This window comes from Cryptotermes secundus, unplaced genomic scaffold (assembly GCF_002891405.2).
Source record: "Cryptotermes secundus unplaced genomic scaffold, Csec_1.0 scaffold848, whole genome shotgun sequence".
Taxonomy (NCBI): Eukaryota; Metazoa; Arthropoda; class Insecta; order Blattodea; family Kalotermitidae; genus Cryptotermes; species Cryptotermes secundus.
The window spans coordinates 90,228-107,191 of NW_019720721.1; the positions used below are offsets into that span (position 1 = coordinate 90,228).

General features: G+C 40.9%; 1 protein-coding gene across 2 annotated transcripts in view; it reads left to right on the forward strand.

Moving 5' to 3' along the window:
* Positions 1-1,076: 1,076 nt before the first annotated feature.
* Positions 1,077-16,964, forward strand: part of LOC111872262 (E3 ubiquitin-protein ligase CBL-B-B) — a gene marked incomplete at its 3' end in the record, with an annotated part of 117,484 nt that continues 101,596 nt past the window's right edge. For both annotated transcript variants that reach the window (XM_023865981.2, XM_033754695.1), the window contains 1 exon segment: positions 1,077-1,893. In XM_023865981.2, the coding sequence (XP_023721749.2) occupies positions 1,346-1,893 (548 nt within the window).

The window sequence follows — 16,964 nt, forward strand, 5'->3', positions numbered from 1 at the left end:
GGGGGAGTAGTTTACCTCCGGATTGTTTTGCCTCCAGAGGAAACATCTCGCATATATGGTATCTCTGTTTTTGGAAAGAGACTATCCAGGAAAAGTGATAATGTGGTAGTTTTTCCATTTGCTTTCCACATCGCAGTACAGCAGTCGTTCAAATCACTCTGATCACGCCTGTTGCTATACGAACTTGAACCATCTCGAGCATCATTTGCTCTGTGCTTCAAGTCGCTACTGATGACGCTGCNTTCGGTTTTTGGTGTCTCTCTTCGTCTGATGCCTACCCTTTGACCTGTCCAGCAAGGGAGGCCCTGCCAGTAGCTACGCTACCGCTGGTATAGCTCTCAGGGTCCTTGGCATACTCAAACCCCCTCACCACGATAAGGTGGAGACACCAACGAGGGGGACAGTAATAATATCCGCAAACCTGAAGACGACCTTGTGAAGCTCGAAACATGCAGCGAACGCCTTTGCCTAATAGACGAATATTTATATGTTTGTTTGTGGATATTACATGTATTTTTGTGCAGCCTGCACTATTAACGCAATTAATTAGTTGGTGACAGAATATTGCTACAGTCCGTTGCCCATGTAAAAGTAACTGAATTCGTATTACTAATCCATTAACTCCATTTTTATGAGTTAAGCGCTAAATTGTATTTTTGGTCAGTTTTTTAAACTTTCCCGCTCCAAATCAGTGGCAAGTACCATGGATCATGTTGGGTCCGAGCTCTGCTCCTGTGTAAACGAACAGTGTATTTAGGCGGTAATCCGTGAAAGTAAATGCTTGGATAGTGACGTTTGGAAAGTATAGTTAGATCGCTACCAACGTTTTGTAGGAATCATAGGAAACTAGATAATGCTTCCATTGTAGATTAGAAGGGGTGACGGTGCGAACCACAGTTGAATGGATTATATTACTCAGAAAGGATGGTGACAATACCAGACTGCATGGTATCATCATAGAAAACAGTAATCACGGACAATGTCATTTTTAGTATATTGGCAACAATTTTGCCGAATTTTAGTACACAGTTTTCCCGATGATCCCTTGGTGCGCTACTAGCAGCCGGGAGGTCGTGATGGTCGTGATTGCTCTGTCTTGCTCGGCTGCATAATTATCTTTGGTATTCGTCATTTGGCAAGCAGGATGTGGTGTCAGAAAGAGGTAGGGTTGAGTTCCTGTGTTGTATGTATGTTAAATAACTTTGCTGTAGCAAGTTCAAGAGTTTGTGCTGTGCAAGTGTGGTGTGTATGGAACGCGATAAAAGTGAATGAATTAGTGTGAGATACGGGTTCTTCCTCTCCATCTAAAAGCAATTTGAAGCTTTTTGAGTGGGGAGAATACATCATGGCGGCGAACATCAGGAATAGGACAGCACAACACAAGAATATTACGTCAATATTCTCTAAACTACACGATGCATTTGCTGATGTAGTAGCGTCACCAAAAATAGCAACCGATAAAAGAACATTAGATAAGACATGGAAGCTGATGGACAAAGTTGTGAAACTGTGTCAACATCAGAAAATGAATTTGAAAAATTCCCCTCCGTTCATTTTGGATATTCTTCCAGACACCTATCAACAATTAAAACTTATTTACTCAAAATATGAAGGTGAAATGGCTGTGCTTCACAAGAACGAACATTTTGTCTTGTTCACGGACAATTTATTTAGAAAATGCAAGCAGGCTATTAAACTTTTTAAAGAAGGGAAAGAGAAGATGTTTGATGAAAATTCACATTACAGAAGAAATCTTACCAAACTCAGTCTAGTGTTTAGTCATATGTTAAGTGAACTTAAGGCAATATTTCCAAATGGGACATTTGCTGGTGACCAATTCAGGATCACCAAGAGTGATGCTGCGGAGTTCTGGAAAAACAACTTTGGAAACAGGTAAAACTTATCCATTTAAGATAAGAAGCTGTAGCTTTCTTTCTTTTTAGTATTTTCAGAACGTGTTTACATGCTTGTTGCATTCCTTTACAGAATGATGGTTTCAGAATCATAACTCTTAAGGTAGTTGCTTGTATGCTGTGACCTTATGTTTCAGGTGATCACATTAATTTAGCATTATCATTTAATTTGTAACGTCTTTTTGGTTCATATGTGTAGTGCTGTTGAGCATAACATCACTGATACCTTAATGATTTTAGATAAGATTTGTTTTGATTGAAGTGAAGTGAACATGTCTTCTGCACCCAGATTTTAACATTTCTCCATGTGTACAAGATGAGAATTACCAGTCTAAATAGCGTTTTCTAAAATATATTAATATTCCTTTAATAATAGCTTCTTTTTTTTTATTAATGTATAGACATGTCATCATTTTCAATGTAGGGTAACGAGTTTTGACAGATATAAGCTTTAAAGTGTTCATGGTAACATGAAGTCTCTGGGGCAGTCAGCCATGTCAGTATGGAATAAATTTCAGTCATTTTCGAAACTGTCTCTGCTTCCATCAGAAATTGCGGTAATAAGTGATGTAGGCATTCATACACACTCACACACACACACACTCATGCATGGAGAAAGAAAGAGAATTTTCTTGCACAGTTCTTGTTTAGAAAGCAGACCAGTAAGGGAATAGTGAGCACTCAGGTATTCAGTCAACTTACTTAGGGCTATCGTGTTGTTTAATATGGAAAATCGGAGACATTAGTGAGCATGAACTCTTCTTTCTGTCTTTTAGAGTGATAATTTGTTAACATATCTGCTTCACTGGAATATACTGGTTAATAAGTTTCAGGGTATATGCAGGACATTTCTGACAAGATCAGCAAGGTCCTAGTGAAGTTTAATATAACCTGTGCACATTATAGCCAAAAAGAATGCACATCTCTTTTGATCTGGTTAATGTTATCCAACCCTTTGAAGTTCCAGATATGTACTACATCTGCTATGAATATAACAAGGGTAATATTGGACTGGCAGGAAACATCATTGAGACAAGGTGTAAGGGACGTGTGCAACACTGATGCTTATTCCAACCAGGCAAGCAAGCAGTAACTGAAGATAGTACTGAAGTAGGATATCATAATAACTTCAAACACACTGCAGTACTGTCTAGAACTGGAGGGTACATGAACTGTCTGTTGAGAGGCCTTTGAGATCTGCCTACACCCAACAACTTCAAGAGAGATATGGGATTCACTCTTAAGACACCCCTGAAACCTGGCTGCCAGTATAGTTCAACAGAGCAGTCATCAGCAGTGAACTGCTAAGGTCCACAGAAGAAACTGTGAACTGCTAAGGTCCACAGAAGGAAGAGATAATGCTCATTAGCATTACAAATTTTTCCAGGTTAAGCAACATTGACAGTGATCCTATGAATGGTGATGAACACCTAACTCTACCCATTGTTCCTGTTGGTCTACTGGACACCAGCTTCAGGCTCCAGTGGCTGATTGCATGTATTTATGTATAAGGAATGGCTGCATCACATCAGTTCTCAGTGGAGGCAGAGACAAGTTTTTCAAACAAAAATCTATTTTACAGGGTCAGGCAAAAGTCACTTTGCTATATACTTCAAATGATAAAACCATCTCATTCTTAATATTGTTACAGCTGCCTCCTTGTTAGTATTGATATTTACAACAAACATACATTGACCAACCTGCCATTCCTGAAGTTCATTGTGTCTTTGAATGAAAGAATGTCCGGATGTGAGCAAAGGTTAATGTGAAAATGGTTTTGCTGCTTGAGACTTGAGTGATTTTGGTGAATCTGGTGTTTCAGTAATGAGGCATATGTACAAAAGAAGTGCAACAGAAGCTTGTGGAACGGTTTCCTGACACACACCACATCACAACATAGTGTGGAAGCTGATTGCCAAGTTTCTTGAAGCTGGATCAGTTGCAGATGTGTCGAGATCAGGCAGGCTGACAGTAATAACAGGAGAAAATACTGAATGTATCAGATCACTTATTGCAAAACCCGAAAAAGTCCATTTGTAAATTGGCACAGCAGCACATGTACAGTGCTGAAGAAACATTTGCACCTGCATCCTTGCAAGATAACGTCAGTACATGAATTGAAAGAAAGGGCCAACATCAGCTGTGTTGGGTATTGCCAGTTTTTTTAGAGACAAAGATACTGCCAGTGAAGAGGATATTTTGGATGTCATATTTTTTACCAATGATGCGTGGTTTCAGTTATCCAATTATGTCAGCAACTAAGAGAACCAAATTTGCTCAGCATGTAATTCACATGAAATGAAGGGTACACCATCAAATGTTCAGAAAGTTGGTGTGTGGTGCACCATAGCATGAAATCTGATAATCAGCATCATATTCTTCAGTGACACTATCAGCTTGGAACGTTATTATGAAGTGATTCCTTACCCCTTCTTTTGACATTTAAATGAGGACAGAATTGCCCCCTGCTACTTCCAACGTAACAGTAATACTAAGAATAAGGCATTTGTAACACTAATACTAAGATTGAGGCAGTTTTGTCTTTTGTAGTGTATATTGACTTTTGGCTCACTTTGTATAATGACACAACTGATTGTCCAAGAAGACTTCATGGCATACTGCTCTCACCCTGCTCAAAGGAACTATCTGTAATTCGTGGTCCCTTAGGCCCCATATTTTATTCAGTTTGATGAAGCCAGCGTAACCTCAGACTGCTTAGAAAACCAGTTCAGAGCATATAACATGTGCCACTGTGACCATAAATATGTGGAGGCTCATATCGAAGTCATGCCGACTCCTTTGTTGAAGACATCCCTGTTAGTTTCTGACCCAGTGATGTCTCAGGAGAAATACAATCCTTGAAATTGAGAAAGGTCTGTGGTTTTGACGGCATTCCAAATGAATATCTCCTGCAACTTCCAAGAAGACCTCTTGTGTGTTTAACACATTTATTCAATCACTGCCATTGACTTGATCACTTCCCAGCACCTTGGAAGGTGGCAATAATTATAACTGCCGAAACCTGGCAAAGACCCAAAATTTGTGACTGATCAGCCCGTTCTCCACTTTGGGCAAACTATTTGAGAAGGTGATTTTAAGAAGAACCCAAAATCACGGAGGAAAGAAACTTCCTAGATGCAAGTCAGTTTGACTTTCGAGCAGATCACAGTATGACATTTCATTGTATGAGGCTGGCGGATCATGTCACCCCAAATTTCAACAATATGTTGACAGCTGCTGTATTCTTGGATATCGAGAGAACTTTCAACAAAGCATGGCACTTTGACCTACTATATAAAGTGTCAGAATTAGAATTTTCAACAAATCTCGTTAAGCTAATTGCTTCTTTTCTCACTGGCAGAAAATTTAAAGTCTTTGTTGAAGGCGAATTTTCTACGCTGTGAAAAATAGCAACAGGGGTTCCTCAAGGTTCTGTCCTTGCCTCAGATGACAGAAGGTCCTGGAATGCAACAGTGGTATAAAGGACTCAGGTGCAAGATGGCAGCTATGTCTTAGGAATGAGGGAACATCTGGCAGGATCTTCAGGAAGACTATAGAGATGAAAGTTGAAAAGCGAATAATCAGGTCTTTGACTGGGCTATGGGAAGTGAATGACTGAACTTTATGGAGGGGCTGGCCCCCTCAGAAATGAAAAAAGAACATCAGAAGCAAAGCCCTCAGAAAAGAATAAATGGCAGTATGCCTGTATCCTCTTCAGGATGAAGCAGTGTGGTATGTAGACCTGTTGCTAGGCAATGACTGCAAAGCAAGCAACTATACAACGTACATTGCTAAGCAACATCTGTATAGACAAGTATGCTTCCACAGTAACAGAACATGACAATATTGGAAGATACAGAACTGCTGGTGTTAAGGTGCTGTGAGCTGTTGCTATTAGAAGCTGATAGCTTAGGTGGGGAACAGTTCAGGAACCCAGAGAAAAATAAATGTTCGCCATTAAGAGCCGCTACCAAGAAACACATTGAAGATGTGCCTATGGACACTCGTGTGTGTGTGTGTGTGTGTGTGATAGAGAGAGAGGGGGAGCTGTAAAGTGTAGTCACGCTCTGTATCAAAATGTGCAATAAGTCCGGTCATCAGTTCAAGACCTGTCTGTTGTCACTCCCATCACATGACATTATTTAAGTCAAATAAGCAAAGCAAAACAGACTTCTTAACACATCTTATACAACTGATGATGACAAGTTAGGCTGAAACATGTTGTGAAATAAGGTAGAAAGAAGAAACATCAAAACCTAGTGGATTTTGAGTTGCATAAGGACAGATAAGAATTAGAACAGTATTCAAGAAGAGTGTTTATTTGGTAAAATATTGCATGCATTGTAGTTGTTAATTCAAGGTGAATGAGTGTGTATCGTGGTATCATTTTGTTGATCCCCATCTGTAGCATAGGTTCTGTCATCAGGTAGACAGCAGTGCTGTTTTCTCACAGAGAATTGGTTCCTTAAGGCCCCATGTAAGGCACAGTAGATACTGTGGTTGCGGTGCAAGGGCCAAGAAGGCCCACCCCTTATACATTCAAGGCCTCATGTGTGTCCCTTCTCAGTGAATGAGTTTAAGTAGCTGTTTTGTTTGGGTTGATAGATTGTCCATGAAATGGGTTTCTACACATAGTATCATCTGCACAACTTCATAACAGCCATCCCTCTTGAGTTCCCAGAGAAAATGGTTCACTACCGAGCTTCACAGCAGGGATGATGATATGTACGTCTGTGGGCAGCCCTGGGTGTGGACCCGATGAGTGTTGCTCCTTATAATGTGATTGTAGTATAGAGCAAGGTTTGCTGCAGATGATGGTCTCAGTGTCATGCCTTTTAGTAGCTTGCATTGTTGCTTCAAATGAGAGTCTACAAAATGCCTTCTCTCCATCAGTGAAGGCCACTAATGCTATTTCCATGTGGTCACCTGCACTGTCAGTGTATGTTGCCACTTTGTGAACTGCAGTTTTAGTGGATTTTCCGGTTTGGTTGGCAAATTGGTTTCCTTGCACAAGATACATCTTCCATTCCTGTGCCAAATATGCCTGTCCACTGTTTTCTGTCATATATTAGCTTTATGACAGTCCTACTGGATGATATGCTTTACCCTCAGTGTATTCAGGCTACAATTTAAATGTTATTTATACTTGTCTCCAAGCCTTAGGGGACTATATCCATATTGCCAATACATTGTGAGTGAGAGGCCAGATGCTCTATTCCATGCTTCAGGGGCATGAGTATAGTGTCTGTTCTTGCTGATTCAAATTTCCTGTTATCCATCTGATTTTAGATGATTGAATATGTTCCTGGACAGTTGTTAGTCATCCTGTTCATTTTGAACATGGGCACATCCAGATACAGCTGTCCATTCTCATCCTGTGGTTCACCAGTCATCCTTGAACCTCAAAAAGTGGACTTTGTAACCCTTTCAGAGTCTCCCTTCCAGTCAGAGTTCTTGGTCTGTTGCTTGTTTTTCCTTGACTTTCATGAGTCTGACACTGCCTGGTACATCCTCAAACCCCTAACAGTACTACTCCATGAAGATGTTTCGACTTTCATAATTTTCTTGTTATAGCAAGTGAGAACTTCTGTATAGGAGTCGCAGGTCTGCTCTTTTGGCTGTATTATGTAGCCTCCTAGTTTTGACCCTCAACCCGCTATGTTACGTGTCTCAGTGAGTGATCCTAGCTTGAAAATTCTGGTGTAATGGCAAGATGATGGCTTGTTGCAAATCACCAACAGCAAGATATACATCTTGCATGGAATGACTACTTCATGATTGTGCCCCACAATTTACCTTAAGGTCATTTCTATATGAAATGCATGTCATATACCAGGTTTCTGACCAGTTGCTCCTCATATTAGGCCAGTAACCTATCCATGCAGGTCACAATAGATTGTTACCTAGGTTAAGAATATTCAGGTTTGAACTCAACCAGATATTACATAGTCTTTCTCCTCTTGGATTGGTGCCAGTGCTTTGCCATATGATGTATGCATTGTCATTGAATCCAGTCATGTGTTGCTTTCTCTTACCGCCTCGGTAGTCATTACCATCCCTCATAACTTTCATCTGTGGTGGTTCAGCTGGCTCATAGGGAAGGTATGCTGAGGTGACGTTAAGTTCTTTTGGCTGCCTCCACTTATATGTCATCCCTGAAACAGAGCTGCAGCAGGGGAAAAGCATTAATGTTATTCCTGGCACAAGTACATATCTTAAATTGTCACTGGTTTCCACAGAAAATATTGTTTTGCCAGAGCTGATGAATTATTGTATTAGACTTCGATAGAACAAGAGTTCCTAAATAAATGCAGCATCACCTTTATCAGAGCAAATTTCTGTTATAGAACTGCGCTAACTGCTTTACTGTGGTGTAGGATAATTTATGCTTTTTGCGTGTGTTCCTCTTCCTCTCTCTTTGTTCAGATTGGGGCTGTTTCCATCCCCTTCCTATCCATTTTTTCTCCCCAACAGGGCGATGTCCTTAGAGGAAGACCCCAGATCTGTTGCGCAAAAGTATATATACATACATACATAATACGTATCTGTACTATTAATATAACGTGTATAGCTAGGCAACGGCGCGATGAACACCTCGTTTAAGGTAATGCAAAAATAGGACGAATGTTTGTAACTCGTTGCTAGGCAACAATCAGCGCGCCAACGGACTGGCGAGATAGCTATCACGTGACTTGTTTTCTGTGTGGTCTGTGCTACGCGACAATAGAACTGTGTTTTCTGTGCGTGGTCCGTGCCTAGAGGATATGAGAGAATACGGGAATGGGAATTGACTTCACTTCCAGAACTGATTGTAGTTACGACTAGTGAAGATCCAACAAACCGATTCACCAATCCAAACCCTCGTCTTAAGCACTGAGACACATGATATTATTTTCTCTCAAGTGGTCGAAGACTATACGGATTTTTTTAAAACTATTGGACAAAGTTTTTTCAGGCTTTTTTGTAGCCGTAAGGGTTTGTAATCCCTTTTAGTCGCCAGACTTATTAATGTGTGCCCAGTCAAGGGTTGACATACAAGACATTTCCAAATGTAATACTTTTTGGGGGGGTTCGAATCGCTCCTGTGTACTTATGGATTTCTTTCAGTCCTTCTATATTTTTTTTTTACGTGGAGAACCGTTGACGTATATTCATAAATTTGATATTGTGGGGTTTTGCTGAAGTGGCTCAACGCATTGACATTTTGGTTAAAATCGGATACAAGTAACGGACTCTTTTCTAGAAAATCGTATGCATGTGTTTGTAACACGTGTGTTAGCGTAACTCGCTAAATATTCTTTAAGGCGAGAAAGTTTAGAATAAGTTTGCAGGGAAAATTAATACACATTATATTAACCATGCTGTTTTTGTGTAATCTTGCGGATTTTGGGATAATTAAAAGCGACTGTGCATACTTTTCCGAATTTGTGTATTTAACGGTCAACAGTAGTTTCTTTGATACACCAGAGGATTGTTCGAAGTGTCTTATTGTCGATAATAATTGAACGAAATTCCCTTCAGCTTCAGTTTGCAAGTTTATACGAAGTTTGACACATGTCTGTAGAGGTCTGTATTATGATCTTGAGCCGGTATAGCGACTGACTACGGACTGGACGCCCTGTGGGTCGGAGTTCGAGGCGCGGTAGGTTAAAGAACTTTCTTTCCTCCACATCCTTCATACCGGCTCTGGAGCCCACCCACACTCCTATCCAATGGGTACCGGCGGCAGGGGCGTGAAGCTGACCACTCGCCTCCAACTAGTACAGAGTGTCTTCATGGCGTAGTGCTTAATTAGTTAAGCACAGGGACAACTTTACCTTTTTATCTTTTGCCATTTGAGATACGGTAACAGCGCAGCACGCTATAGTTGCGGTGGTAGTGCTTTTGTCGGTGGTTGGATCTTCTAACAGTATTGTCTCTGTCTTAAGCTATCGTCATTTTCATGAAAAATTATTTAGAAGAATTTATTGGACCCTGTATTTTGTGTCCTTCAGTAGTGGATTCCAAGCACTCTAAGCGGATCTCATGTCATTTACGAGTAATTCAAATATGATTAAGAATGTAACCGAAGTCCTTTCGATCGTAAATCAACAAGATAAAATGTTCAGTTTGTTTCAGCAGAAAATCGCACAAATAACAGAGGACAGCCGTGATTGAATGTGGACTGCTTTGAAAATGGATTTGTTTTGTCCTTTTAAAGGGGGCACGCGGTTGTGTAGTTGGTTGAGGGGCTATGCTACAAGCCGAAAGGTCGCGGGTTCAGGTCTCGATGAGGTCATTGGATTTTTTCAATTGACCTAATCCTTCCAGGCGCACTATGGCACCTGGGGTCGACTCAGCCTCTAACAGAAATGTGTACCAGGAATTAATTAAATAATTTTCCTGGGAAGTAAAGCGCGGCCGCGACCGCCATCTTTGAGCAGATTGTCTAGATAATGTGGGACCCTCAACGTCTCACAACCCTATGGGCCTTCACGGCCTGGTACAGGGATAGCTTTACTTACTTTTTACTTTGTTCTTTTAATGCAGTGCTCGGTTACAGTGAGATTTCGAAGCATATGTTCAAGAGTTTGTGTATATTAAATTCCCTTTTGGTATGTGTAATAGCAGTGAACGGTGAAGCCGTAGTATTGATTATTAATTTATAATATAATTTTGGTTTCTCCCAATTTTGAGTATAAACTAACATTGAATATTTGCTTGTGAATTTAGTGTTTGTTGTAGGGGAAGAATTCATCGCAATCGTAATTACACATTTTTATCTAAAATAAGCACCACTTAAGTCAGGTTTTCAAGAACACAGCAAGCGGGCGCCAGTACGTACATTCCGAATTTGTTTTATGTGCATTCACATCACCGCGGAGCACCAATTCAAATTCGTGCTTCCGGTTGTACACACGAAGGAAGCCGAGAATCAGAACAAATTTTCATGGAATTCTGTATTGGTGATTTAATAAAATTTGTATACATATTCAGATTTCTGTTAATATCGGACAGAACTAGCGGGCACTTTACATGAAGATTTTCATTCGTTTCTGCGCGTATCCTGGCATAGTTCAGTATATATTCGGAATTACTGGGTCTTTTGACATGTCCATCGTCCGGTATTCTAAAAAAACACTGCAGAACGCAACGTTTCGTAAACTAGGTCTGTTTCCGTCTTCTGGTGAAGGGGCGGGAGACACTATGTCGGGTCCACTAGAAGGAGCTAACCTCGAACTCCCACCTCTTCACCTGAGGACGGAAACAGATCCAGCTTCCGAAACGTTGTATTCTTTGGTGTCTTTTAGAATACCGAGACCATTGATCAAATCCAAATTCCCAGTAATCACGACTGTTAGACACTATTGCCAGGCCCCTTCGTAATCCACTTCCTAATATGGGAGCGGAAGAATGTTTCGAGCAGAAAATATAGAAGCACTCATTCTGCACTCATTGCTCTCTCCCATCCCAAGTTTTTCATCTTTCGAGATAATTAATCAAGAATTGTATGCGTTTTTTTAACTTGTATACTCAACAACAAAGAGTGGTCTGTCGAACACACTTGAAGATTACCGAGTAATCAACGGTAATTTTCCAAACGCGCGAAGATGATCGAAGTCTCAGATTTTCAATATTACGAGGTCGCAAATGGATATAAAATGTAGATCATGCGATATTTGAACCTGAAAAAAAACATTAATTTTTCGACATATCCTCCACCAACACTGATACATTTATCCCATCTCTTTACCAGTGCGTCGAAACCCACAGCATAAAAGTCTTTTGACTGTTGTCTCAGCCACTTCCACACCTATTTCAACCTCTTCATCATAAACGAAACATTTGTCATCCAGTTGTGAACCGCTTTACGCTACAAACATGAAACATTTCTTTATTAATATCCTTTGCTTTGAGTCGTTTTGCCCATAAAAACGCACAACAGAGCGCTGCTCTTCAGTAGTACACCCTTAAGCACGGTCACCATTTTGACTACTGAAACCAGCTTCTGAATACGCGCGTGCGCATCTGTTACCTAGGCGGTTATGAAGCCGGGCCGCGCTGCTACCTAGTGATACACATATAAAACCTGTTACGTCCGTTACAGTTGTTTTACTTCCATTTGTGGCCTATTTACTGACACTCCCTCGTAAATAAACGAAGCTTATGAATTCATAGGTATCCGATGTGGTGGATTGTTTCAATTTACCTAATCCTGCCAGCCGCAGTATGGCCCAAAGGTCGACTCGGCCTCAAACAGAAATGAGTACCAGGAATATTCTTGGGGTAAAGGGCGGCCGGCGCGTAAGGCTGACAACCTTACCGCCATCTATGAGCCGATTGTCTAGAAAATGCGGGAACCTCAACATCTCATAACCCTGTGGGCCTCCACGACCTGTTACATGGATTCCTTTACTTACTTTTTACTTTAGCATAATAGATCATTGAAGGTCGCAGTGCGGGGGCCGGTTCTTATGGCCCACCCCTTACATACATACTTTTTACTTCTACTAGTATAGCACCGTAAGAATTAAGAGGGAAATTTCGTTATTTATTCTATAGGCTTTCATATTAGTAATTTCCCCTCTCTTTACTTTTCCGGCCCTACATGTTATCGAATAATGCATCGAGGCAGACTTTTAACGCTATATTTTACGAATAATACATAAAAATAGTCAATCCTAAACCGTATCCTTCCTTAACGATTCTCAAGGGTTCTGCCGGTGATGTATAACAGTCGGTATTGCTGAGTGGGGTTAACTCTTTTTAACGGGCTCAGCAGAGTAGGTACCACCAACCCCTTCACATGAGAACGGAAACACGTCTAGTTTCCGTAAAGTTGTTTTGTTTAGAGTACTGGACGATGGACATAGTCCATAAATTCAGCAATCCCAAGCGACTTCTTTATACGTGTAGTAGACTACACTTCACATATCCAAATGAAAGTGTCGGTACTCGGAGAATAGACAGATACACTGAAAGAAAAACTGTTCGCATGTTTGTGACCTTTTCAACGGACTACACGTCGTTATATCTCAGAAGATAGTACTGTTCAAATATCTCAGTGACTTGGAGGCAATTTATCTCGTATTTATTTATTTCTAATATCCTTTTATGTCTGTCATCTGAGCAAGCTGAACCGATATTGTAATGCAATAACGAATTATATCGACATGTTTCTTTGCCTGGCAGCCTCTTGATTCATAAATCCTACACGGCGCTGTGGCAGCAAATATTACAAAGAGGAGTAACTGGAAAAAGATTGTAAGCGACTTTATTGTTGCATTACATTTTAAGTACGAAGAATCGTCTCACACGGAAACAAGCCCTGTACTTTTGAAAGTATCTCAAAACTTTTAAGGCACTTCTTTGCACATGATACTAGTCCCTTGTTATTCAAATTCCGATCCGATACTAATCAGAAACGTCACGTAATCTCATACGACCCGCCTCCAAAATGGTTTTAATATTCTTCGACTGCATCTGCTGAATTTCCCTTTGTCTACATCACGTGATGTACAGTAATATGAACTTTATGCACATTGGGAACTAAAGATTAGTTCATTCCAATCAGTTGATATAGACGTTGCAGTTATCAGACTTCATTAGTGCGTTTTGTGATTTCCTCATTAAGGCCTACAGTCACCTGGATCAGTATTTTATGTGAACTTGGGTACCGTATCTTCAGGAACATCCAACATCCTGCCCACTGGTAAGAGGTACCGGTTTTTTCATGCTCCACCTACGTTCAGGAACTCGTCAGTCGTACTTCAGGGCATTCGTGTACCATGACGGAAAGGTTTAAAAACTCGAGACAGCGAATCCGTATAGCTCTTTGAAGTAAACATAGTTGCCAGTTTAAATGTACGGATGCAGTTCTGACGTCCGTGTACGCTCTTTTGTGTTCATTGGCTTTCGTGTTTCCGTGTGAGACGAGTATACGTGTACGAAATATGGAAGTATAGAAATAAGTCTTCTAGATATCTGTTTCCTTTTTGAATTAATACATGTACGTGAAGATACAGGAGGCAGCAAGCCTTAGCGAACTTCTGTCTAGGGGGTTTCTTGCATTCGTGGTGTGAGGCGTTTGGATTCTTGATAGAACGATTCAAGGTACGAAGGCTCCCTTCTTAGTATCCTACTTGCCATAAGTTGAAAGAAAACATAGGCATATGGTCTTGGGTTCATGTCTACCCCTAATAACTTTTGAACCAAGTGGCGAAATTTCACGACACTTTGAATATGATCGGGTCACTTGGAGGCCACCTTCTCTCTATAGCTCTTATTTTTGCTGTCATTGGGCCGTTACAGTAACCTGCTTTTTTTTTCTACAGTTGAGCCTATTTCCTTCACATTTAAGAGATTGATGTTCTTTCTTAGATAATCTGGAAAACATAGTGCGGAACAAAATTTCATAAAGAGAAAACGTATACAATCTATGTTCGAGTAGACTGTTCTCCGTTAATTTAATATTTTCCCTCCATTTTTTTTTTTTGCATTGAACAGTTCATTCTTATTAGAGGGAATGTCATATCGCCTTACAGTCTGTATTTCTGAGATTGATTATAGAAATCGCCAAATAGAAGCACTACCGGTTGTGTACGGAATTTACTGTTAGTTTATGACTTGATGGAATTTTGTTGCTTATGCACTTGCCAGCGTGTCTCATTCCAATCATGTCATCTCTGACGTAATGACCCTCAGTGTTTAGACTAATATATTTACTGTATGATGCCATGTATTAATGCGAATCTGGCTTTTGTTATAGATTAGATCCTTCAGCGGGATTGTGAAGTACTGAAACACGTACTTTTTTAGAGTAAACAGTTTGCTTAACTTGTATCACTACTCGTACAAACTTTGCCGTTTGAAATGTTCCTGGGATGTATCTAAATCAGGAACGTGGTTATCACATGGTTTGGAATACCTGGTTATCACTACGGGGACCTGATTGTATTTGACATGTTAACCTCTGTGTTACATGCTTTGTTTGCTTTTCTTTCATATAGTTTGGCACGTTCAAAAATGAACCCATGGTTGTATTGCAGAGAGAAATCAGTAGTAAAGAGCTTGAACCGCAATTCTATTAGCATTGTTTGTTGGTTTCCATTTCGTGTTTGAATTTGTATTCGTACTACATTTGAATATCCTGGAATATGAGGTCTTGTAGTTGGTAAATAGGTACCCGTGTCCCGAGGAGCCTGTTGCTTCCATCTGAATATGGAGGCAGCAGGGTCCTCCGGAACGTTGGTACCCATCTACCAGACAACGCGGCATCAGGTCCAAGAAGACTGGTACGCGTATTTATATTCAAGTTTCACGTTTTTCTTTTTCTGGATGGGTCGTGTGCATGTAGTAGTTTTGCCGACAGTGCATTGTATGACAAAGAAATTTTGTTGTTTTTGAGCCCTGCCACTTGCCGCATCAGGGACACAACTGTTGAAAATTGGACATTGGTGGAATATTGATTAGAAAGGAAAGGCCGAAATGCGTGAAGAATATGTGACAAGTGTCATTTTGTCCATCGCAAATTCCGTATGTTATGGTTCTTAGCTTACTTTCCTCCCTTACGGGGGCAAGTAGACCTAATGAGATCACACGGGCGTCTTTGTGTGTGTGTGTGTCTGTGTTCCTCATTTAAACTTTTGAGTCAGTTGACGTATTTTCACGAAATACAGTTGGGTGTTATGCCATTGGAGATTTCCCAGCTTTGTACTTAATGCCGTACAGTCGGTAATCACAACATGCTCGACTCTCAAACTTGTGACGTGGGAGGGACGCTAGAGCCTCTGAGTAATGAACCGTTGGAAATAACCGTGTGAAATTTCATGCGAATTTTGATCGTAAACCTACATACATATTGTCGCGTATCGGGCCTATATCGCGACAAATAACTTCACGATGTATTTTATATAGCGAATTTTATTTCACATTCGCACTTACAATCACCCAAATTACAATCTGACGATTACTGCTATCTGCAGTATCACAATTAGTACACTCCCAATGCCAGAATACAACTGACTGGCTGACTTTACGTCTTGACTCGGCGACTGTTACAGTACAACAACAGTACAACTCAGTACAACTCTGCGGTAGCCCCACTAGAACTGAACTGATCGATACGCACTGTGCATCCACTTATATAGCTGCAGTGCTTGCCTGTGGCGTAATGAGTGCCACGTCACAGTAGGACGTTGATTACGGTTACGTTAGCGTTGCGCGTTACGTCACCGCGTGACGTCACNGGAGCGCTACGTTACCGTGGAGAGGAGGGTGGAGGGGGGTTCTCAGTCGCGCAACATGTTACAATATTATGCATGGGATATACAGCGCGTGCAACCATCGAGGAAACCGAGGGAGCAGCGTGGGTCGGATACAACATTTCTCACAGATTGCTGCTGTAACTGCGATAGCGGAAGGAGTCATCAACGCTGATAAACGCGCGCACTGTTGCTAGCGTAGAACGGATGGATCGTTTCTCCGCGATTACTGTGCCCTTCCCCGCTAGCGAGATTGCTGTCGTGTCGCTGATTCCCTCACATCAGTTTCTGTACATGCACACATTTTTGAGAATACTGTAAAACATAACGCAAACTTACCGTCCTTTATAACAGGTGTTGGAAGTGACCACCTTCTGCTTGTAAACATGCCTCGCATCGCATAAATAAATTATGCGACACTTTCTGAAGTTTTTTAACGGCAATTTAACTAATTACGCGTGTTATTTCATTCTGCAGAGCTTCAGTGGTGCGAGGATTCTTCTTGTAGACTTTTCGCTTTACGTTTCCCCAAAGATAAAAATCGCAAAAACAGATCTGGGAGACCACAGTCCACTGCTGATTACTTTGTTTTCAGGCACTTCCCGTATTGCGACCATGGATGCATTTGCCGTATGTGCTGTAACGTTATCATGCTGAAAATACCCATATTATCTTTCTTCAGCAGTCAGCTGATGGAAGAACGGATTCAGTACATCATTAACGTAGCGGTCAGAATTCACGGTTTCGTGGAAAAATAAGGGCCAATGATTCGGAGCGGATTTATAGCACACCACACCCCCACCTTTTC